The following is a 22,593-nucleotide window of genomic DNA, read 5'->3' as shown; positions in this document are numbered from 1 at the left end:
AATCTCAAGGGAAGGGGATTTGCTCACAGATGCTTTCAACTCACTGTAAGCAAGACAGAACCACAGCCACGCTGTAGGGATGCATGCTGTGGGGTATGGCTGGATTTGGTGACCTCAATGGTTTCTTCCAACCTTTATGATTCTATGAGGATGGTAACAAGAATGATGCCCAGCAGTGCTCCACACTGCAGACCCTCTTCTTTTGGTCCCCTCCACCTGGTCGTGTATATATAGCCCTTATGGTCAAGAAAGGGCCATGAGCAGAGGGTGAATAAACCAACACAGAGTTAAGCTCATGCCCTGGGATCCATGGGGAAGGTCTCCCCTCTCGGTGGGGCATGGATCCTCCACCTCCTGTACCTGTGACCCTACAAACTCCTGTCCTGCTGCCACATTGCCTCTGCACATTGAGAGCAATCAGCGACAGTACTGCGTTCATCTCCCTCTGTGCCCAGCCAATATCCTATGGTAACCTTTAAGAGGGTGCTCAGCAAACACTAATTAAAAAACCCAGCCATAATCCTTCTCCTGCAACCAGGAAAGACAGAGAGTTGTCCTTCTGGATTCACATCCACGTCCATCAGATCAGCAGCTCCTGCTGGACCCAGGAGTGCTTTCCCACTACAGCTGCAGACCCAGCAAGGATACTGTTGGCACAACAAAACTCACATTATTTCCATCTCACACCCACAGACAGAGCTGTAATTCCATCACAGAACAAAGGTTGATAGTCTTCCTCCTCTCACACAATTTAGCTCTGACAGCTCATCAGGATGAGAGGAGATGGAGATTTCAATCAGAGTCAGAAATGTTGCTTTGCAAGACGTGTTCAGCGCATCCTTATGCATCTTTGTGTTTTGATGCTGTGCAGGTATTTAACACCCAGAACACATCGTTCCTGATACATTTATTTGCTCAGGAAAAGGATATTTGCCTTTGGATAACAAAAAAGCATGTTAGTTTCTGCTTGAAATAACAATCTTTAATTGGAGTTCAGCTGGAAGGTGGGATGGCTATATTTAACCTCTGGAACTGGGGTTGAAATACCTGAGCTGTGCACACAGAGGGAAAGAAAATGAAGACAACACCAAATTCTTTTGAAACAGGTTCTTTTTTTTCCCTCCCCCTTTTTCTCTCTGAATGTTCACCACTTTTCAAAAGAAGCTACAAAAAAAACCTCAAAGCCCGTAACAATGCAGCACTCGAAGAGGGGAAAAAAAGCCATTACGTACAAAACAAACATGCTTTTTGGGGGAAGATGGAATGGTTTTGGTGTTTATTGGGGTTTCTTATCTTCCTCCAGCACAGTGTGAAAGAGGAAATCTGCATTTTATTTGACAGGACGGTTCAGAATCGAGGAGGAACATGCTCTCCCTGTTACAAAACCACCCGGCGGTGCATGCGGGAGGTCCAGAACACAACAGATTGACACGTTTCATAGCATGCAGACTTTGCTGTCCGACCCACACAGCCCTTCCCTTCCCCTACCCCACGGACAAAGATGTGCTCCATGCCACGCACTTCACTTCCCCCATAGTTTCTTCTCATTCTGTAGTGAGTTTGCTCTTTTTTCTTTTTCATTTTCTTCACTTTTGATATCTTTTTTTTTTAGCCCTAAATCCCAAGAGGCGGTATCCAAGGTAACAGCAGACAAGAGTCCAGATCTGCACATTATCGCCGTTTCTGCAAGTTTCATGCAAAACTTAAGCCATTTCTGCATGCAACACGATGCTGGTCGTTGCACTTCACATAGCGCTGGGGACATCTCCCCATTCACCACGATGGAGTTTGCTCACTGGGAAGCACTTATTTGCTTTCCCATGGACACAGACACATGAAAAGACATCACCCACCCCCCCCCCTTCCCCCTTTCCCATTCCCCCCAGCTGCCCCAAACACATGGGCACGTGCATCTCAGCACCAGCTCCAGCCACTTGCCTACACTTGCCCCACGGCATCAGTAGAGCCCCATGATCGCGGCTCCCACGTCCTTGGAAGGTCTTCGGTCCTTCACCAAAAAGTTAATCATGCTCTCCGACTTGATGAGCAAATTGCAGCCCAAAAAGAAGATGCCAAACACCACAGTCAAGGAGAGGACGCAGAGGACGGCGATCTGCACCACGCGTGTGATGTACAGGCTGCGCTCATCGGGCACCAGCACCGAGGAGCTGCCGTCTGGTGCCAGCACCGAGCTGGTCCCATTGCAGCAGGCCAGGAGCAGCCCCAAACCCCGGGTCCTGTTGGGGTATGCTCCTTGCTCCAGGAGGCTCTGGTTGAAGAAGGATCCATTCATGGTCTACGTGGGGTCCCAACCGTCAGAGGAAGGTTGGATGGAGCTGGCGGTCCCCAGCTGTGCTCACATCCCGCAGGCTCCGTGCCACCTCCTGCCTGTCTGCTCCTGATGCCTGGGCTGGAAGGGAAGGAAAGGTGTGCAGAGAGGGGCGGTGGGCTGCCAGCTGCCACCAACAACTCAGCACATTCACCCGAGCACGGAGAGGGAAGGAGAAGGGAGCACGGGGCAGAGGAAGGCAGTAGGAGGCGGTCGCATGCTCCCTGCCCTGCTGCCACCCCGAAGCAATGGGGACCCCCAGCAGGAGCCCGGGAGCTGATGCCTGCCGGCTGGGAGCTCCACGGATGCAAGTTCCCAGCTCAAGTCTTCCCCGTGTTCAAAGAAAAACCAGCAACTCCACCCCCTTGCAGCCTCCCCCCAGGACCGCCTTCCTCCCCCCTCCAAGCTCACCCAGGCTGCCCACCCCTTCCCCACGCTGCTGCAGCCCCTCACCCTGCTATGGGGGCCCAAACCCACATCTCTTCTACCCCCCGGCTGTGTGCTAACCCCTGAGGTCCTGCCATAATGCATCCTCTCCCCCAGACCTCCACCTGCTTCCCAGAGCAGCCCACCCTGTCGGTGTTGGGCCTGGGTCACCAGCAGCTCCCCTGTTCCCCCCCACACACCCTCCTGTGAGCCTCAGGTCTGTGCTGCTCTCACCGATCCCTGCTTGCTGCTCTGTGCCACCCACTCCTTCCTTAGAGCAGCGCTGGCCCAATCCAGCCCCGTCCACCCCCAGCTCTGCTCTGTTCTTCTGTCCTACACTGACAACTGGATCATCATCCTCTGGCTGGAGGATGTTTACACCCAGGCACCTCCATCTCCCCCTTCCCATGCTCCTTTATCCCCATCAGAAGGAAGCACAGTGATGCTGCACCCCAATCTCTGCATCCCACCCCCATTCCCAGCTCAGGGTCCTACAGCAGCAGCTATGGTCCATGCACCGTGTGTGGGTGCAGATGTGTTCGGGTGGTGCAGGACAAGAGATGGCCATGACATGGGGACTGTGCTCTGATTGATCTGTGTACATCTCAGCTCGCTTTGCTTGCACAGCCCCCAGAGGGGATTTTAATAAACCCAAATGAGAATTGATAAATTGCAGCTAAAGACGTGAGCAGGAGGCTGGCCGGCTGGGGGTGGAGGGTGGCTTGGTAGGAACACACCCATGATTTCTCTATTAAACAGATGAGAGCTGAGTCTCTGTTTTGCTTTTGTGGCTTTTAGGGGCCCAAAGCAGCTTGCTTTGACTTTTACTTCTTGTTTTTTCCTCCTGGTGGCATTGCTTCCCCCTCTCCATAAGGGTATTTTGCAGCAGAAGGAATGAAGCAGGAAGTCTGGATGGGACAAGGGGACAGAACCCCCTGCATTTAACTCCAGGGCCAGGAAAGATCCCCCTGGGAGAGCAGAGCATCCCAGTGGCAGCTCCTTTCCCCGCTGCCTCCGGGCTGGAGGAGTTTCTGCTCCCTCTGCTGGCTCCAGTTCCAGCTCCAACCTGTTCTTTATGCTGGAACAGGGCACCGCAGCAGCACACTGGGATCACAACCATCCCGTGGGGACACGGGGACATGGGGACACTCAGCTCTTGGCTGCTCTTCACCTTAATCCCAAGAAGGGCTTCACAATGCAGAGCATCCCACGATTGATTCCCCCCAGCTCAGTTTTTGTCCATCTCTCCAACTCCCAGAGAGCAGCAATGAGAGTCCATGCTCTACCCAGTGCCTCTTTTTCCTTCTTTTTAAAAGGCTTTGGAAGCATGAGCTGGAGAATCCCACTCTGCTTGCACACAGGGCTGTGTCCCTTTGCTAGGCCAGGCACCCAGCTGCCTGGCAGGACAGGACCCCAAGAACCACGGGGTTGTGGCACTGAGGGACACAGCCAATGGGCACAGTGGGGGTGGGTTGGTTTGGGGATCTGAGAGGTCCTTCCCAACCTTCACAATTCTATGACCCTAAGAGGACCTGTGGGACTGACAGCTCGGCCCATTGAAGCACAGATGCAGGTTGAGCAAAGGATGGCTTGAGAGCAGCCCTGAGGAGAAGGATTTGGGGGGGTGTTAGTTGATGAAAGACTCAATATGAGCTGGCAGTGTGTGCTTGCAGCCCAGAAGGCCAACTGCGGATTGCAGTGTGACCAGCAGGGTGAGGGTGGTAATTCTGCCCCCCTGCTCTGCTCTCATGAGACCACAGCTGGAGTATTGCATCCAGTTCTGGAGCTCATAGCACAGTTAGTCCACAAGATGGAGTTACTGAATAGGGTCCAGGGGAGGGCCACAAAGATGAACAGAGGGCTGGAGCACAACCCTCATGAGGACAGGCTGAGAGCTGGGGCTCTTCAGCCTGGAAAACAGAAAGCTCCAGGGAGACTTTATAGCCTTTCCACTACTTGAAGGGAGCCAACAGGAAAGCTGGGGTGGGACCTTTTAGAAGGGAAGGTAGCAACGGGACAAGGGGAAGTGGTTTTAAACTGGAAAAGGGAAGATTTAGGCTGGATGTTAGGAGGAAATCCTTTGCTGTGACGGCAGTGAGACACTGGAACAGTGAGGTAGTGGATGCCCCTCCCTGGAGGTACTCGAGGCCAGGCTGGATGGAGCTGTAAGCAACCCAGTTTCAATTGAAAAACAGCACTTTATCAACACTACATGAGGGCCGACGGGTTTCTCTGGGCCCCTCCTTAGCAAATCCACGTCAGCGAGGCAAAAGGGGAGATCCCAGGAGGAGAATGTCCCCTTAGAGCAGAGTCCCGGCGGCCGCCGGAGGGCAGCAGCTCCGCAAAGAGGGAGGGTTGGGACGAGGGGGGAAGCGACAACGGTGCGTAATTTCTGGCCAAGAAAGTGCTGCACCTGGAGCGGAGAAAGCCTCGGTTCCCGTGTTGTCTCCAGCTGAGGATCCGGGCAGATGCAATGAGCCCCACGCAAGCAGCGAAGGGGGGGCTCTGTGAGGATCTGACCCTGCTGGCTGTGGGAGAAAACCAGCACAGCCAGCAGAGAATCAGCTCCAAATCACGTATCCCAGTCTGAATTTCCCTCCCTCCGTGATGTCGGGTTTGTACCCATCAACCTGCACAGCTCCGGGGCTGTTCCAGCAGGGATTTTCCCACCTGAAAGACTGCTGAGAACCCACACTTTCATTGCAGTGTGCATGTGCTCTGTTTCCCCTTCAATCCTCACGCTCTGAAGCAGCTCAGCCTCAGCAAGTTTAAAACCCACGCGGCCGAAAGGGTTAATGAAAGGAGGGAGTGAGCGAGGTTTTGCGAGCAATTAAACCCAGCAGAAGAGCCTATGGGAGCAAGCCTGTTGCAGCCGGCCCTGCACTTTGAGACCAGGTTCATTAAGACCTTTTTTGAGTCGAGAGAGGGAATAAGCACGGAGATCTCCGAGGGCAGGACGGGAGGAGGCACTGCCCGACTGCGATTCGAGTGACGAAGCAACGTAGCTTCCTCCGGCCGCCCCGCTCCGTGTGTATGTGTGTCACACACACCCAGCGCATGATTCATCCCTTGGACGGCTCCAAAGCATCTCAAAATCACACGGCGGGGCCGTCCCACATCCCTATAGCCGGGGCTTGGAGGAGGAGATGGATGAACTCCGAGTCGCTTTCAGCATCCTGGTGCTCTGCGCTGCTGGCAGCTGGGGTAGGTGTGGGGCTGGAATGCTGGGTTTGCCCTGACATTGCGTGCAGTGCTTGGGTTGCATGTTGTCATCCCTAAACCCTGGGATTCTCTTCGTTCCCACGCTGTCGGGAAAGTCGCTTAGAGGGGTGGGAGGCAGAAGGTGACCTCAGCACAGATCCCCATTGCTGAATTTTCCCTATTTTCGGGTCTCCACGCTCTGTTCTCACTTTGGGCAGTGTGATCTCAGCCCCTCTCCCTGTACAGTGCTTGGCTGTGGTGCTGGTTTGTAGTGGGTGCACTGGGGTGGAAGCAGGCGGTAAGGGCAGTGCGCAGGGCCAGCAGTTGCTGTATCCACCTCATTTTGGGGGTCAGCGTTCATCACATCCATTTTTCTCCTGTTCTTTTGGTGCTGGTCTTTCAAAGCCCTGATTTCTGGCACCAGAACAAACACAGTTTGCATTGTTCAGAACTTTACGTGCCTCGTGGAGGAGCAGCCCAGGGAAGGGAATGTCCTCCCCAGGTGCTTTCCTGAGCTCAAAGCTTCCAGAAAGCAAATCCCGCAGCCACAAAGGGGTGTTGTTCAGCTCCCGGTCTGTAAATCAGCTTCATTGTTTTGGAGGCCCGACCCGAGGGGATTTGGGTCAATGTTATTTTGGTTAAAGAATGCTGGATTCGCTGGGTTCCCAGGAACGGCCCAAGGCTGGGATGTGCTGAGCCAGCTGTATGGATGTGCTCACCCCTAGGAGAGTCTGAGTTTGTAGGGCTGTGCCTATACTATGCCCCATAACCAGCCTGGGACATCTCGTCTGCAGGAAGATGCTGGTAAATGAGGAAATATTCCAAGAAATGACATAGCCCCGGATGGAGTGAGCAGGAGCAGCCAAAAAAAAAGCCCAGCTCCCTATTGCTTAGTCAAGCAAAAAACCCAGAGATGATGTCAAAACAGCTTGTATCCATACCAAGTTTTCTAAAGCGTCCTTATCAAGAATTCTGCATATTAGCAGGGAGGAAAAGCTGGCTCACGCGGGGTGTAGGCTGAGGTCTGAGTAATTTTTCCCAGCCAGGGAAGGGGGATGCTCAGCCACAGACGTCGGCTGGGGCATTCCAAGTGCATCACTTGCAGTGCGCTGTCTGAACACTCCTTGGCCCTGACGGTGTTTCCTGTGCTGCTCGTGTCAGCACCCCACGTTCCATACATTGGGATTTCTTTTCTTATTTGAAGACCCGAGTAATGAGGAGCAGCTCGTTATGGGAGGGCAGCTGGTTTCGTAGTAATGAAAACAAATAAATGCAGCTTTTGCGCTTTGGTTGGTTCACTTTTATGACTGGAAAAGAGAAAGAAAAACCAAGACCTAAAAATTAGTGGGGAAAAGAAAATAAATCAGATGCACAGAGTTTATTAGTTTAGGCTGCGCTGGAATCTCATTAACCTGCTCATGGCCAGGCAGAACTCAGAGGGCTGTGAGCAGGGTGAGCTCAACCTCCAGTATCCTCTGCTCTCCTCCAGCCTTGGTTTTGCGCCCACAGCACCGTGGCATCTTTGCTCCTTGATGCATCCTGCTGTGTCCAGCCATGCAAACAAAGCTGTAGATGACAAAATAGGGGTATTTCCCAAGGCAGGAGGTAAGGCTGGCCACAACCCCCTTCATGTTCGCATGGTGATAACAGCTCTGCATTAAGCACTGCTGGCGCCTGGGGGATTTGGGCTCCTCCCAGTGGGTCAGAGCTGTGTCCAGCTGTGTGTTGAGCACACCAAGAATGTCTCAGTAAAGCCCCTCATCCTCAGACATGTGCCCTGGTCATGGGGCGATGGGGCAGACCACCTGATTTGTGGTCCTGTGTGCCAAAATCAGGCAGAAAATGGGGTTTCCAGCACAGAGGGAGGGTTCTGGGCACCTTTCTTCCACCCCAACCAAGGGGACACAACACTGCTCTGGGATGTTAGGCAATGGGCTCCCCTGCATCCTGTAGTTCAGAAGCTGCTCCCAACTTTGGGCATGCAGCCCCAGGGCTCCCACAGAGGCTTTCTCATTGTGATAAGCTGCAGCTGGGGATTTTGGTGTATGCTGAGATTTCTGGGTGTTGGTACAACCCCAAAACTAAGCAAACACGAGATGCTGCAGGGCCATGTGTCTAAGCATGGTATCATTCCCTGTGTGCCAGCATTGGCCCCATGCTCAGCTCCCTGTACCACCATGTTCATGCAGGAACATGCATCCACACTGCACAACACGTTGCATGCCAGAGGGCACAGACACAACAATAACTGTAGCTGTGCCCAAAGCCCAGACCTCACCATTCTGCTGTTTCCTCTTTGTGTTTCACAATGTATTTCCTCCCATTTTTGCAGAAAACATTGCAGCTGCAAAGGGAGGGCCCTGAGCAGGGAATGAGGGAACATAGGGGGATCACAGCAACTCCACACTGGTACAGGGAGATCCCAGGGCTGCAGTGGGGACACAAAGCACCCATAGGGCCCAGCTGCCCCATGGATGCTGGGAACCACTGTACCTCAAGAAGGAGGAAGAGCTGAGGGTGATGACGTCATGGCCATGTCCCCATCCCCTCATTGCATCAGCTGATGCACAGAGAAGCACCAGGGATGATGTGTCCAAGGGCTGCAGGGTCAGGGACACTGTAAGGAGCTGGCATTGGGTTGGCAGGTGGGAGATGTCAGCAGTATGGAGCCCAGCTGGTGCTGGGCTGGGGAGGAGGTGCCTATTAAATGAATAGGGAGGGAAGCACTGTATTTGGGGCTGGGATTGGGTTTTGTTTGCTGTCTGAGTTCACAGGGCTGTGTGGTGGTGGTGAGCAGGTAGTGACATCTCTCTATTTTGCTGTTCCAAGGGAGTAACATCTGCACTACCCGAGGGGTGACCTCCTGCAAGCAGTGCCTGGCTGTCAGCCCGCTCTGTGCATGGTGCTCTGCAGAGGTGAGTGCTGGGGCTGAGCATGAATATGGGCTCTGGGCTGTGGGATGGTGTGTTGCGGCCACATCCATTTCCATCTGTTCCCACTGTGTCTAAACATACCCCTCGGTGGCATCTGGTAGCGACTATAGCAATGTGCACCGTGGGGTTTGGTCTGGGTTCCTGCTTTGCTCTCAAAATCTGCACCTAATCTGGGTGGGAGCTCTGGGAAGTGCTGCTTTCTTCCATTGACAACTCATTTTGTCTCATACTGTACGCTTGGAAAGTTGGTTCTTTTCTTGTTTGCTTCTTGAAAGCTCCTTGTGAAGCTCTGACTAAAAGGAATCTGATTCATGGAAAGGCTGGAAAGGGAATTTAGGAGAAGGAAAAATAACACTGATTAGAACTTGTGTTTGGGTTTAAATGTCTTTTAACCATGGGAAAATGGGGGATGGGAAGATGAGGATCCTGTTTTAGGTTATGGAGTTGAAGGGGATGTGGGAGCTGAGCTGTGGCTCTGAAATCCACTGTCTGGGTGTGGGTAGATGTGCCACTATGCTCTCCAAAAATGTTGCCCTTAGGGTTGTTCTATCAGGGATGTAAGAGGGGAAGTTCCCAACAGTGATGCATCTGGTGAGCTGCAGATAAAGGGGACTTAAGGCTGCAGGGCTCAGTGAGGCACTGCTGTAACAATGCACTCCTTGTGTGTTGCAAGAAAGCACAAAGGAAGGTCTTGTCTTTGTCTCCTGCTTCTGCAAATGTGGAATTCTCATCCACAAATGGGGATGGGGAGAAGACCAGGAGTATTGACCTGAGCTGTGGGATGATCCCCAATTGCTGCCCACCTGTAGGTCCCAGCAGATCCCATTGTGTCTCCCAGCATCTTCCCATCACAGGGTGCATAGAGATGCTTGTGTGGATGAGCCCCATTTATCTCCTGCAATGAGTGGCTCAATTTGTGCCGTGATAAGGACTCAATCCTCTGTCTGCTCCTTCCCAGCCTGGGCTGCTGGTGTGTTAACACTGCAGTTGGGGCTGTTATGGTTTTAGCTTTTTGTTGTGCTCTTCCCCCCCCCCCCCCCCCCCCAGATCAGCAAAGGTTTCCAAAAAAGGCAATATTTCAGGCACTGTTTGGGGTTGTGCTCATGGACGGACGTGACAGGCAGTGGAGGAGCGTCCCACTGCAAGCAGCCGGGCTGTATGAACTGCTCACATCTCTGCCTCCAACATCTGGAGAGCATTGTCTTAATTTAGCAAATGAGGGCATTTTGCTGAGGGTTTGTTTAATATCCCCGGGGTGGGGGAGGTCTCTGATCCCCCTCCCTTTTTTTAAAGGGAGAGTGCCCCTTCTCGCACTCCTTCCTTTCCCATCCAGGGTTAACAGTTACTCCTGCTCTATTCTGGCTTTGGGCAAGAGGGGAATTTTGTTGCTGTTTCTTGTGAGCGCAGTAGAGGACAGCTGACTTGATTTTTCTGGAGCCCTGACCATCCTTACCAGCTAATGGATGTGCCCACCTACTCACTTTCTCTTTGGGGTATAGCCAGCTGAGTCTTAAAGCTCTGAGATTGCTTTAGAGAGTATCATGGCAGATTTTCCAGGGTCTCACCTACCCAAAATATCAACTGATCCATTCCCCTCAGAGAGAAAGAGGAGGCAGTACTGGGCCAGGGCTTGGTTTGGAGAAGCTGTGGAAGCTTTTAGCTTGATCTGCAGAGATGTCTATGCCTTGGGTCCTCCCACCAGCTCCCCTGCAGAGAATCTCTCCCTGTATGTGGTTGCTTATGAGATGAAAATGGAGATGCCCTGGGGACGTGCATTGTGCTGCAGTGGTGATGGGGTGGGATGGGGCTGGTTCTGACAGCACCCTGCCTGGCCCTGTTCCCTCTTTTGGGGTTTAGAGGTGGTAGATTTGGGTGACCCCATTAGGTACCCTGTCCCAGAGAGAGCTTGTGCAGGTGGGAGACTGAAACCCCGGTCAGAGGATGACAGAGTGGGTAAGAGGTTGGAAGGGACCTCTGGATGTCACTGGTCCAGCTGCCCAGAAGGGATGTGAATTGAGGAGCATCTGCCAGGGGCTGTGGGGTGGTTTGTGATGGAGGTGGGACCCCTTGCCCTGCAGCATCTTCTTCATGGGGAGTCCCTACTGATGCCATCAACGCTGTGCTAGTGGGTCTGGTCTGCCTCTGAGTCACTCTGTCTCCAAGTCAGCAATCTTTAGGAAATGGAGAAGGATGTGGTTCTGGGGTAAAACAGCTTCTGCATGGTTATCTCTTAGTAGGAATTATACTGCTGATCCTGGGAGGAGATGTGTGCCCTTGTAGAGCACACCAGCATCTCAGGGTATCACCAAAGAGTCCAGAATCATAGTTAAAAACCTTTCTGCCCATTCTGCCTTTCAACCTCATCTCTCTAGTGCTTTCCCTGCTCTGGACAGGAATGTGTGTAATGATTGATGAGATCATTTCTGAGCCCAGATCACCTGGGAAAGCTCTTGGTGGCCATGGGTAGATCTCTGGAGGTTCAATGGCCTCGAGGGTTCTGTGCACTGCAGTGAGAGCCCGTGGGGCTGAGCTGAAGGAGTGCAAGGAGTTCATATGGATGGACAACGTGTCCTGTGCACCACAGCGTGCTGCGTGGGGAGGAGTGGGAGGCCACCAGGGAGGAACACGCCTGCTGATGTATTTTCTGGCTATTGCTTGGGCTGAGGGAGGAGAAAAAGGCAGACAAAGGCCACTGCTGCCGGGGAGGGCCTCCTGATGCTTTTTTGCACTTTTCCTCTTGTTTGCATAAAGCACATAAATCAATTGCTGGATTCAGCCCACCTGACTCCAGGGGAAGCAAATAACCTGGGCTGTGGAGCTGTGATGGTGGTGGGGGAGTAGATCTGCTTCTCTCCACTCTTAGAGCTCCGGGACTGCCTGGACCCCTCTGTATACCCTGCGATAAGGGCAGGAAGCTTTCTAGGAAATTAAGGGGGGGGTTGGAGCCCCACTGTGACTTCACACTTTCCATTTCCTGCCTCTGACGGACCCTTGACTGCCTCTCCCACAGCCCAGTCGACTTTTTGCTCCTTCTCTCCTTATTTGGATCTCTTTTCCCTCCTGCTGGGCTTCAGCAGGAAGCCGGGGAGCTGCCGATAAGCAGAGCTGCACTCAGATGGGAGCGCTGGGCTGTCCCGCAGCAGAACTGACTTCACTTACATCCAAAGTTCCAATGATTGCATTGAACACTGGGCAGAAGTTGGGTTGTTTTATCCCAAAGTTTACAAAAGACAATAACAATATTAAAATACCCCCAAATAATTCCCAATTCCCTATGCTCTACTTCACCCTCTTTGTGTGCATACAGCCACCCCATTAGAGCATTTCCCTCTTAGCTTTGCCAAAACCCACAGGTGAGGTTCCAGCTCCTGCATCTCAGCAGAGGTTTGGCTCAGTGGAGCCGTCCATCTCTCCTGACCATGTCCCATCCCACAGGTGGTGGCACAGTCGTCCCCACGTTGTGACCTGCTCACCAACCTCCTGCAGAATGGCTGTGGGAAGGACTTCATTGAGTTCCCCAGGAGCAGCGTCACGGTCCTGGAGGAGAGGCCGCTCAGTGATAAGGGCTCAGGGGGGTCCACCACCACCCAAATGAGCCCCCAGAGGATCCAGCTGAACCTGAGGCCAGGTAAGAGCCTGTAAGATGCTGTGGGAATAACCTAGAGAGGTCAGATGATGGATGAACCATCCCCACAGCCTTCTGGCTTAGGTTGTTTCACACCCATTGAGAACAGTGCCAGACTGGGGCTGTGACAAACCCCCCAGCAATGTCCTCAGTTGGGCAGTCCACAGGCTGATGAGTGCCATTCATTCTCTTGTCTCAATCCTGCAGGACCCCAGGGGGTAGGATAGGATGAGGCTTCAACATCTCATGGGATTGTTTTGTGAAGCCATTTGAACCTTAGCTACCAATTTCTTGGTGCCACAAAGCTGACACCAAACTTTCACACAGGACTTTATATAATAAAGGGGCTTTGATGAAATAAATGTTCACATTTTACTCCCCCTGATTGATGTCCCCTTTGGTGTCACCCATCTGAGGTTTGGGGGAAGTGGAGAAAAAATGGTGCCTTTGCGTTGGCTGTGCTCTTCAACACACATAACCCAGCCCTGCTTTTGTTATCCATCCACTCATGGATGTCCTGGATCTGCTCATTCAAGACCCAGGACCAGCTGTCAGTGGCTGATAGCACATCCTTAGTGTTGGCCAAGGGGGGCAGTCCTGAAGTGAGTGACGGCAGCTCTGAAGCGTCCTCCTCCCCACCCAATGTGGATGTGTAGCTGCTCAGTGGCTGTTGCTGCCTTTAGGTTAAAAGGCATCATTTGGCATGAGATAGTGTGCTGTGCTAGGGAGAAACAGTCTTCAGCTTTAGAGTGAAGGCCAGATGCTGAAGGTTATTAGGGCACATCCCATGAGCTCAGTCCTCATGGTTTTAGCTCAGTGAGGAAGAATGGATGCTCTGTGGGGACAAAGTTGGGACTTCTGCCTGCATGGAGGTACAGGCAGGTTGGGGCTGGGGTTCTTTGGGCTCTCTTTGATTTTTGAAAGCACCTTCTCCATCATGAAGATCAATATCACAGATGTGCAGATTGAGAAGGAAACATGAAAACAATAATGGAAGTAGAAAAAAAGCTTTAATCCTTGACATATAAGAGGTGGTTTGAGAAGGCTACAGCTGTGTCCCAGCTTACGTTTCCAAGAAGTGCTTTTGAAGAACAAGAAAGAAGCTTTGTCTCTTCTAAAAAGCAGAAAGAAAAGGTCAACCCTAAGTGTTTCAGTGCTTTTATTTTTCAAAGTGTAGAAGTCATGGAAGCTGTCCTGTTCTCCAGGAGGTTCTGTGTAAGAAGGTTTTTGTTTCAATGGGAAATGTTTCATCAAAAACATTGGTATAGCAGGAGTTGGGAGGAGCCCAGGGGAGCAGGAAGGAACAGGAATGGAGGAGAACCCAGGAGATTCTTGGGGGGGTCTCAGGAGCTCAGAGGGTCTTGAAGCAGCCACAGAGTCCTCTGGTTGTTCCCATAAGTCTGGCTGCCTGCGTGTAGGTTGTTTCACTCCATCCACCATGTGTTGGCCACGCTTATCACAGAAAAATCAGGTAACTGAGCTCTGAGCAGGAGAATCTTCTCAGGCTCTTGTAATGGAAAGCCTGGAGAACAGGAGCTGTGGGGCACATTGCCTTCTCCAAGGGGTGCACGGCATGCCTCATGTACAAGCTCCCTGCCCTGAGTTATTCATTCCTTTGTGTGCCCAGCTGTGATATTCACCTCCCAGCAGCTTTAGACCATTTCCTTGTGCTTCTGGGGGACAATCTCTTACTCCTCTGCCCTGTCTTGTTACAGATGACTCCCAGATATTCCGTGTCCAAGTGCGCCAAGTGGAAGACTACCCCGTGGACATCTACTACCTGATGGACCTGTCCAATTCCATGAAGGATGACCTGAAGAACATCCATAACCTGGGTACCAAGCTGGCCAGCGAGATGCGCAAGCTCACCAGCAACCTTCGCATTGGCTTTGGGGCCTTTGTGGACAAGCCCATTTCCCCCTACATGTACATCTCTCCTCCAGAAGCCATCAGGAACCCTTGTTATGAGTAAGTCCCAGGTTAAGGGAGGTGTGTAAGGATGGGGCAGCACTGAACTGTGCTTGCATAATCCATGGATTTCAGCAGGGTGTTTGGTTTTGGGAACAGACAACATTTTTGTTGAGGATCTAAGGAAGTTTCTCCTAAGACTCTCAGCAAGTCAGAGGCTAGAAGATGATCTGAGCCCAGCTTCACTATAACATGACAGATTTTTACAAGGTTGTACACCTTGTACTGTGCCCTCAGGCTCCCGGAGTAGTCAGTTGGATCCCTCCACCACATCCAAAGGAGGACCATAGGCTGCAGGTTGGAGATGGGAGCTGGAAGCACTCATGAGACTTGTACCCTGACAACTCTTTTCCCACAGGATTGGAGAAAAGTGCTTGCCCATGTTTGGATACAAACACGTCCTGTCGCTCACGGATGAGGTGATGCGCTTCAACGAGGAGGTGAAGAAGCAGAACGTCTCACGGAACAGGGATGCACCTGAGGGTGGCTTTGATGCCATCATCCAGGCCACCGTGTGTGATGTAAGGGCTAAAGAGGACTGGCTGGGGCTGGAGAGGGTCATCAGGCTGGGTCTGGGGCTTGGCACAGGGCACCCACTGTATCAAGACAGGGCCACAAGCAGCTGGGCTGAGATCTAGACAGGGTGAACATTCAACATTCGAGGGGATTTCTAGGTACTCAGCCAAGAAGAGGAAAGAGCACAGCCTTTATGGGGTCCTGGGAGGTGAGAGGAGCAGAACAGGTACTCTAGGGACTGGCACGTTGATCCCATGTCAGCCTTGCAGTAACCACCCAGAAGAATGTCTTCTTTGCCTGCACGCTGATTTTTGCTGGAGATATGCCCCTTAATTGTTAGCAACCATGATTACCGCTCTAGCAAATCAAAGCCTGTCTTTCACCTTCCCAAGCTATAATCTGAGGGGTCAGTGAGGGCAGCAGCAAGGTGCCAATGTAGGGCACTCACAGCTGCATCACTAGAAACTGCCTTTGGCTGCAGGAGAAAATTGGCTGGAGGAATGATGCATCCCACCTGCTCGTCTTCACCACAGACGCCAAGACGCACATCGCACTGGACGGCAGGCTGGCTGGCATTGTGCAGCCCAACGATGCCCAGTGCCACATTGACAAGGATAACTTCTACTCAGCCTCCACCACGCTGGTAAATCCCAACCCAAGTGTGAAGCTGGGGGACCCAAATATCTTGTTGGCGATGAGAAGGGTGGTCCATCTGTGCTTGGAGAGCTTGATGGAGTGGCTAGGAATGCATGTTCTCAGGGTATGGTCTCTTCCTTTCTCCAGGACTATCCCTCTCTGGGCCTGATGACTGAGAAGCTCTCACAGAAGAACATCAATTTGATCTTTGCTGTGACAGATACGGTTGTTGGTCTCTACCAGGTAATGGCTGCTGTGCAGAAATCTGCACAGGGGGCTGCTGGGGCCCTGAGGAGGACTTTGGAGCTGGCCACATATGGCTGGGCACAACCTGCTTGTCCTCTATTCTCAAAGCACCCTTGGAAGCTCACATGTGCATGGGAATGGGTTGACCCAACTGTGTTCACCTGTCATAAGCAGGCCATCTTTCTGATGCTGTTTCTCCAGAACTACAGCGAGTTGATCCCAGGGACAACTGTGGGCACCTTGTCCAGAGACTCCAGCAATGTCCTGCAGCTCATTGTGGATGCCTATGGGGTGAGTGTGCAGTGTTACCACGCCCCAATTCCATGGGCAGCAAGATGTAGCGGCTTCATCTTGAATTGCAGTCACCATCACAGGGCACAGACTTGCCCCAAGTTACTTGAAGGAGAGCTGTGCACTGTGACAACCCCAAAGAACCTCTCTTCCTTCCCATGTAACCACTACAAGCAGCCCGCCTGCTCCTAGCATCTCCCCAAGCCCTGGGCTAGCTGTGAGCATTTGCTCCCACCCATGCACTTGGAGACTGTGGAGATGGGAGATCACCCCTGTCCCTTCCATCCTCTAGAGCATTCCCAGTGGGAAATGGCATGGCCTGTCTCTGGGAAGTCTTGGAGCACTTGGGTCCTTTCTTGCATGCATGGGAACATCACTGCAGTGAGGAGGCTGCTATGGGTGAGCCTCTGCCCTGCTGGATTCTCCATAAATCTCTGCTCTTCTAGAAAATCCGCTCCAAGGTGGAGCTGGAGGTGCGTGACCTTCCTGAAGAGCTGTCCCTGTCCTTCAATGCCACCTGCCTCAACAACGAGGTCATCGTTGGGCTCAAGTCCTGCATGGGGCTCAAGATTGGGGACACGGTAAGGCTTCTGCCTGGGGTCTGCTTTTCTCTCTCTCTACATAGTGGTGCTGAGAGCTCACCTGATGTTCTGCACCTGCACTGCCTGCTCCCCTCCCACCTCCTGGGGGGACTCAAGTCCTTTCAGAGAAGATGATGAGAAGGTCCAGCTGGGTGAGCACAAGGGAGAAAAAAAATGTTTCTGTGAGTCCAATGGATGCAGAATCTGTGGTCTTTCTGGACACAGCACATGGGCTTATGAACTGATTTTTGCCTGGATAGTGGGCAAGTGTCCTGCTTGAAGCTGTGGCACCTTTGAGAAGCCATAAGGGACTTGGTCAGTGCCATTTCTGGGCTGGCTGAGCCTGGGCATGGAGTAGACTGCAAAGGGAACCCCAACTCTGCGTGGGGGTTTCCAATATCTGGACACACCTTTCTGCCCCCAGGTGAGCTTCAGCATTGAGGCCAAGGTACGAGGTTGCCCACAGGAGCACCAGAAATCCTTCACCATCAAACCCGTGGGCTTCAAGGACAGCCTGACCGTGGTGGTGAACTTTGACTGCAACTGTTCCTGCGAGAGCCAGGCCGAGGCCAACAGCTCCTTCTGCAGCAAAGGCAACGGCAGCCTGGAGTGTGGGGTGTGCCGTTGCAACCCGGGGCGCCTGGGCTCACACTGTGAGTGCTCAGAGGAGGAGTACAACCCCTCACAGCAGGATAACTGCAGTCCACAGCCAGGACAGCCCCTCTGCAGCCAGCGTGGCGAGTGCATCTGTGGGCAGTGCGTGTGTCACAGCAGTGACTTTGGCAAGGTGACGGGCAAGTACTGCGAGTGCGACGACTTCTCCTGCGTCCGCTTCAAGGGCCAGATGTGCTCAGGTGAGTGTTGTGCTCAATGGTGTGGGGTATGTTGGAGACGTGTTTTTGTTGCCCAGCAATGTGAAGAAGAGAAATGCTAGGTTTTGGGGGGGGGCTGACATGTGTGTTGTCCCCATTGTTGGCTTTCTTAGCTCTGGGTGTGAAGCAGTGACTCCTGTTTTGACAGCCTGTTCCCCAAAGCCTTGGCAAGGTGATGAGTTCAGAAGGGTACAAGCAGACTTTGATCCTTGGAGTCCCAACAGGGTGGCTGGGAGACACCAAGGGAAATGGCTCTGCAGTGCCAGCCCTTGCTTGAATCCCACCAGCCCTTCTGGGTCAGAGATGTTTCTCCATAGGAAAAATCACCAGGGTGGAGAGGGAGGGGGTGAGGAGAAGCATTGGGATGTGACATCCCTCCCACTGCCACCCACAGCTGCTCCCACAGAGCAGTATATTTGCATAGCATTACCCATATCAGGCACAGAGGGCAAGGATGCCCATTGAGATGGGTGAGCTGTTAATTAACCCTGTTGTTTCCCAGCTCTGTGCCTTTCACCCATTTGGACCAAACCTGGCTGTGTGCCCCAGGCTGGGGATGAAATGAAATGGGGGAAAGATGGCCAAGTCCTCCCTGCAGGCACTACCCACAAACCCCATTCTTGGCAGACACCCACCCCATCTCCCAGTCAATGCCCTGTCTGACCCCACTGCCATCAGTCATGTTACATTTCGCCATATCTCCCCAGCCTTCCTCCACATTTCCATGCACCGTCACACAGCACAGCACTGTTTTCCTGTGACTCAGTTCCTCGTTAGTAGGGTTACACATTTATTTCTCATGCCAATGCCCCTGAGGCCATGTGAAGGGATGGGTGCCCAGCCTTCCCCAGCTGAGAGCAGAGTGAGCTGAGAGGTCGGGATGGGTCGGCGTGTGCCGGCTCTGTGGCATTTCCACCTCTTGCTGTGTCTGGTGCTGGAGTCAAAAATTGAACCACAATCCAAATAGCTGCGGGCTCTGGCAGGGTTCGAGGACGTCGGTCGGTCGGTCTGTCTGTCTGTCTGACCGAGCCAGGCGAGCATGCAGAGCTGACTGGGCTTTTCCCAGCAGTCAGTTTCCCATGTGTGATGCAGGGCTGGGAAATGACAGCAGGGGTTGACCAGATGTCCTGATTGAATCCTTAAAGCTTGGGTAGCTCAGATGGAGCTGATTGAGCATCTCCCATTGCTACCGCAGGAGCTGAGACAGCTCAGCATGAGAATTGGCTGTTTTCTTGTTTGGGTGGGATAAGAAGAGCATTGGGGTCAAAGCAATCAGCAAAGTGATGGCAACAGCAGTGTCCCACCATAAGGAAGGTGGAATGAAGATGTTCTGGGTGGTTGCTCCACCTTGCTGCACCATGTGCCGGGTGATCCATAGGGGGTGATCCATAGGGGGTGATCCATAGGGGGTGATCCATAGGGATCCATTTGAGGGTCCTGATGTCCTCCTGGCTGTCCCCAGGGCACGGGCAATGCAGCTGTGGGGACTGCCTGTGTGACTCAGACTGGACTGGTGACTACTGCAACTGTACCACACGCACTGACACGTGCATGTCCAGCAATGGGCTGGTATGCAGTGGCCACGGCACCTGCATCTGTGGCAAGTGTGACTGCACCCAGCCTGGATCCTATGGGAACACCTGCGAGAAGTGTCCCACGTGCCCGGATGCCTGCACCATCAAAAAGTGAGTTGGGTTGGAGAGCTGGGATGGTTCCATCACGTCTCTGCCCCCCAGATCCTTTGGGTTGGGGTTGCGGAGACCAAAGGGTGGGAGGGTGCCCTGCCTTGAGGATGTTTGATGCAGCTCATAGTACTTCTCCCCTCTTCTTTAGGGAGTGTGTGGAGTGCAAGAAGTATGAGCGGGGCACGCTGGTGGAGCAGCAGTCCTGTGGCCGTGTGTGCCGTGATGAGATTGAGACAGTGCAGGAGCTGGGTAAGAGCTGGAATGGAGCACAATGCACAGTTTTCTGCCTAACGCATGGGTATTTGAGGCTGTGTGCACCATCTGTGTGTGCCCCCACCACGAGGGCTCTGACAGCTGCTTACCTCCACCCCCCCACCCAGGTGACAGGGGCAAGGATGCTGTGAACTGCACCTACAAGGATGAGAATGACTGCGTGGTGCACTTCCAGTACTACGAGGACTCCAGTGGCAAATCAGTCCTCTATGTCATAGAGGAGCCAGGTAGGGCCTGGCTGGGGCTCTAATTACAACTCAGTGTGGAGGGTCTGCGCTAACCTGGGGGCTTTGTGCCTCCCAGCTAGGCTCTGGCATGACTAACAGTGCTGCTTTGTTTCCTTCTCTGTGCACCCGGGCTGTGATTGCCTGCCTGTCTCACATTTCCCCACACTGCCAGGTTGTTTTACTCCCCTGCTGAGCTGCCAAGGACAAGCTCAGCCCTCCCACCCCGATTCTGGCTCCAGGGGTCTCATTTTCTTGAGGCTGAGCCAGCTCCAGTCAACCATTCAGGTGTAAGGCTGTGATTGCACCCACGGTCAGGGATATGGTACTCCTTGCACGGAGCAAAGTTTCCAGCACCCTTGGAGGCTTCTTTCAGTCTGTGCTGTGTCACTGCAGAGCTTTCAAACCCAAAGGTCCTGAAAGGAACCCCAGGTCTAATTGCAACAACCCATCCCCTCCCCATCCCCAGCACTGCAGCGTGTTGGGGGGGACAGTGTGAATGCTCAGAGTTAGAGGTTCTAAAATGGTGAAGAATCAAGCACTCGAGAGACCAGAGGAGGCCCTGTAGACCACCCAACTGTGCCCTTCTATCCCATCAGAGTGCCCAAAGGGGCCAGACGTCCTGGTGGTGCTGCTCTCAGTGACAGGTGCCATCCTGCTCATCGGCCTGGCTGCTCTGCTCATCTGGAAGCTCCTCGTCACCATCCACGACCGCAGGGAGTTTGCCCGCTTTGAGGAGGAGAAGGCCAGGGCCAAGTGGGACATGGTAAGGGCAAAGGGAGTGGATGTGGTGGGCATGAGGACATGAGTTCTTTATCCTCTGGGCTGAGTGAATCCAGATCCCGGTGCTCCCAGCATAAGAGTCCAGTCTGTGATCCCCGGCCCATGGTTCTTGTGGAGCAGCTCATCTCAGAAGCAAGCCATGGTGGCACAGCAGGACCTGGAGTGGCACCAGCAGCCTGGACACCTGTGTTGTTCGCAGGGGCTGGGCACAGGACACAGCAAATGTCCCAGCTGCTTTTCCCAGTGTATCTCGAGTGCTTCCTTCCAGCATGAGTCTCTTACTCACTGCCCACACCAGTGTTCCACCTCATGAGCAGATGGAACATTGCTGGCACGGGATGTTGGAAGGGCTGAGGCACCCACAGTATGAGGGAAGAGGCTGGGATGGCACCCATGCCTGTCCACCTCCCAAAGGGAAGGGATGAGGGGGTCCTTCCTGGGGCTTTTGCTGCCTTTCCTCCATAACAGCTTTTCCCTGTTTTCCCCATAAGGTCCCACAGGGAGCAGTTAAACTGCAGCACATTATCCCTCCAAAGGTCTGCCCTCTGCATCCAGCACTGTGCCTCAGTTTCCCCAAGTGCAAAGTGCAACAAACGCTGACGCCAACCACAAAGTGATGCTGTTTGCTTCTTTTCCAGGGCAACAACCCATTATATAAAGAGGCGACCTCAACCTTCACCAACATCACATACCGAGGGAACATGTAGGATGCTGCACCCAGCACTGGCTGTGGGATCAGCCCAGGGCTGTGGGATCTCCTGGAGTCCAGTTTACAGAAAAGCTTGTGTGTGTGTCTGCGTGTTATTTAACAACCCCTTGGCTGGCTCTGGCCCTGCCGTCCATCACCTCACTGTACTGCAGGGATGTGCTTCCACAGCAAACCTCTCATCCTTACCTCGGTGGGCCAGCAGCCCCTCCATACACTGAATGTGGTAACATGGGCCATTCTGCCTTGGAGAGACTGTGAACTGCGAGGTGCTCATTAGGCAGAGGGCATCTGGGTAGAACCCAAGGCTGTGAGCTGTGTTCTCCTGTGTGGCCCATACTGGAGAAACCCACTGAACAGCTGCAGCCCCCATGTTGCCTTGTGAGTTGAGGCACCCCCCACCTTTCTGACATTGCTGTGGTCTGGGACAGTGCAAAGCAATGTCTAAGCTCTGTGTGACCTCATCCTTCCCCCCGTGTACCACCAGCAGTCACCTTCCTGTAGCACCAGCTGTGCTGGTCCCAGCATCTCCCACCACCCTTCACAAAGCACATGGATGTGTTGTATCCCTTGAGCCTGTCTCTCTAGGGAGCGACCTCCCAGCCTTTCTCTGTGCTGTTTGAGCTGTGTCATGGTACTGTGCTCGGTTTTCTGTGTGGCTCAGGGTCCAGAAGAGCTGGCAGGGATCAGGCTATATCCTGCTGCCTTCAGCTGTGTCTCTTGTGGTTTTGTCCCCTGTGGAAAAAGATATCCTGATGGCAGAGCTGGGTCTACTGTTGCGATGCCTGCCCCATGCAGGTCCTGGTACCTCTGTTCCCTTTGGTTCTACCAAAAAGCAATGGAGATCCTATGCCCCATGCCCACCTCTAGTGCCCAAGACTGTCCTGCAGGTGGTGGCTGTGTCCACTGCCTGTCCACAGCAGAGTGGGAACAGGGGCAGCATCAAGGGTGGTGCTGGGTGGCAGCTGGGGTTGAGCCTGTGGGTGGGCAGAGATTTGCTGCACCTGTGGGCACTTCCCAGGGCACTAAATAAAAGACCTCAAACACTTAATGGTGTCATCAGCCAGTGCTTGCCCAATCCAGCATAGGGATGGAGGGATGGAGGGATGGAGGGATGGAGGGATGGAGGGATGGAGGGATGGAGGGATGGAGGGATGGAGGGATGGAGGGATGGAGGGATGGAGGTCTCTCCAGGGGGCTTTTTGGCTTACAGAGCAGCCCCAAGCCTACTGCAGCCTGGAGTTCTCCTGGCAGTTTCCACTCTTCACTGCAAGGCAAACAACTCCCGTTCTTCTGCA

At 53.2% G+C, this 22,593-nt stretch overlaps 2 protein-coding genes across 6 annotated transcripts; one reads left to right on the top strand and one right to left on the bottom strand.

The window, feature by feature from the left end:
- Positions 1-1,310: 1,310 nt before the first annotated feature.
- Positions 1,311-3,119, bottom strand: RPRML (reprimo like). 4 transcript variants are annotated; one of them, XM_072356579.1, is made up of 2 exons: positions 2,990-3,119; positions 1,311-2,410 (listed from the first exon to the last, which is right to left on the bottom strand). In XM_072356579.1, the coding sequence occupies exon 2, from the start codon at positions 2,291-2,293 to the stop codon at positions 1,958-1,960; it is 336 nt and encodes a 111-aa protein (XP_072212680.1). In that variant the 5' UTR covers positions 2,294-2,410; positions 2,990-3,119; the 3' UTR covers positions 1,311-1,957. The 4 variants fall into 4 exon arrangements, with proteins under 4 accessions (XP_072212680.1, XP_072212678.1, XP_072212679.1 ...); XM_072356577.1 differs by having other exon boundaries at positions 2,956-3,071; XM_072356578.1 differs by lacking the exon at positions 2,990-3,119 and adding an exon at positions 2,902-2,982.
- Positions 3,120-5,637: 2,518 nt separating this feature from the next.
- Positions 5,638-22,344, top strand: ITGB3 (integrin subunit beta 3). Of its 2 annotated transcripts, none has more exons than XM_072356575.1 (15): positions 5,638-5,959; positions 8,786-8,871; positions 12,325-12,517; positions 14,230-14,482; positions 14,841-15,003; positions 15,480-15,641; positions 15,782-15,877; positions 16,082-16,171; positions 16,618-16,752; positions 17,177-17,606; positions 19,087-19,309; positions 19,458-19,558; positions 19,690-19,809; positions 20,406-20,572; positions 21,228-22,344. In XM_072356575.1, the coding sequence occupies exons 1-15, from the start codon at positions 5,902-5,904 to the stop codon at positions 21,294-21,296; spliced, it is 2,346 nt and encodes a 781-aa protein (XP_072212676.1). In that variant the 5' UTR covers positions 5,638-5,901; the 3' UTR covers positions 21,297-22,344. The 2 variants fall into 2 exon arrangements, with proteins under 2 accessions (XP_072212676.1, XP_072212677.1); XM_072356576.1 differs by having other exon boundaries at positions 5,689-5,963; positions 8,790-8,871.
- Positions 22,345-22,593: the final 249 nt, after the last annotated feature.

Source organism: Excalfactoria chinensis, chromosome 24 (genome assembly GCF_039878825.1).
Source record: "Excalfactoria chinensis isolate bCotChi1 chromosome 24, bCotChi1.hap2, whole genome shotgun sequence".
NCBI classification, from domain to species: Eukaryota; Metazoa; Chordata; class Aves; order Galliformes; family Phasianidae; genus Excalfactoria; species Excalfactoria chinensis.
Note: the sequence above shows the minus strand (reverse complement) of the source record. Positions and strands in the feature narration are given on the sequence as shown.

Bases quoted from the DNA above. Each gene is read 5' to 3' on its own strand.
- RPRML (XM_072356579.1), bottom strand. From the start codon at position 2,293: ATGAATGGATCCTTCTTCAACCAGAGCCTCCTGGAGCAAGGAGCATAC.
- ITGB3 (XM_072356575.1), top strand. From the start codon at position 5,902: ATGGATGAACTCCGAGTCGCTTTCAGCATCCTGGTGCTCTGCGCTGCT. The intron at 8,872-12,324 runs GTGAGTGCTGGG...CCCATCCCACAG, and splicing joins GTGCATGGTGCTCTGCAGAG to GTGGTGGCACAGTCGTCCCC. The intron at 19,810-20,405 runs GTAGGGCCTGGC...CTATCCCATCAG, and splicing joins CTATGTCATAGAGGAGCCAG to AGTGCCCAAAGGGGCCAGAC.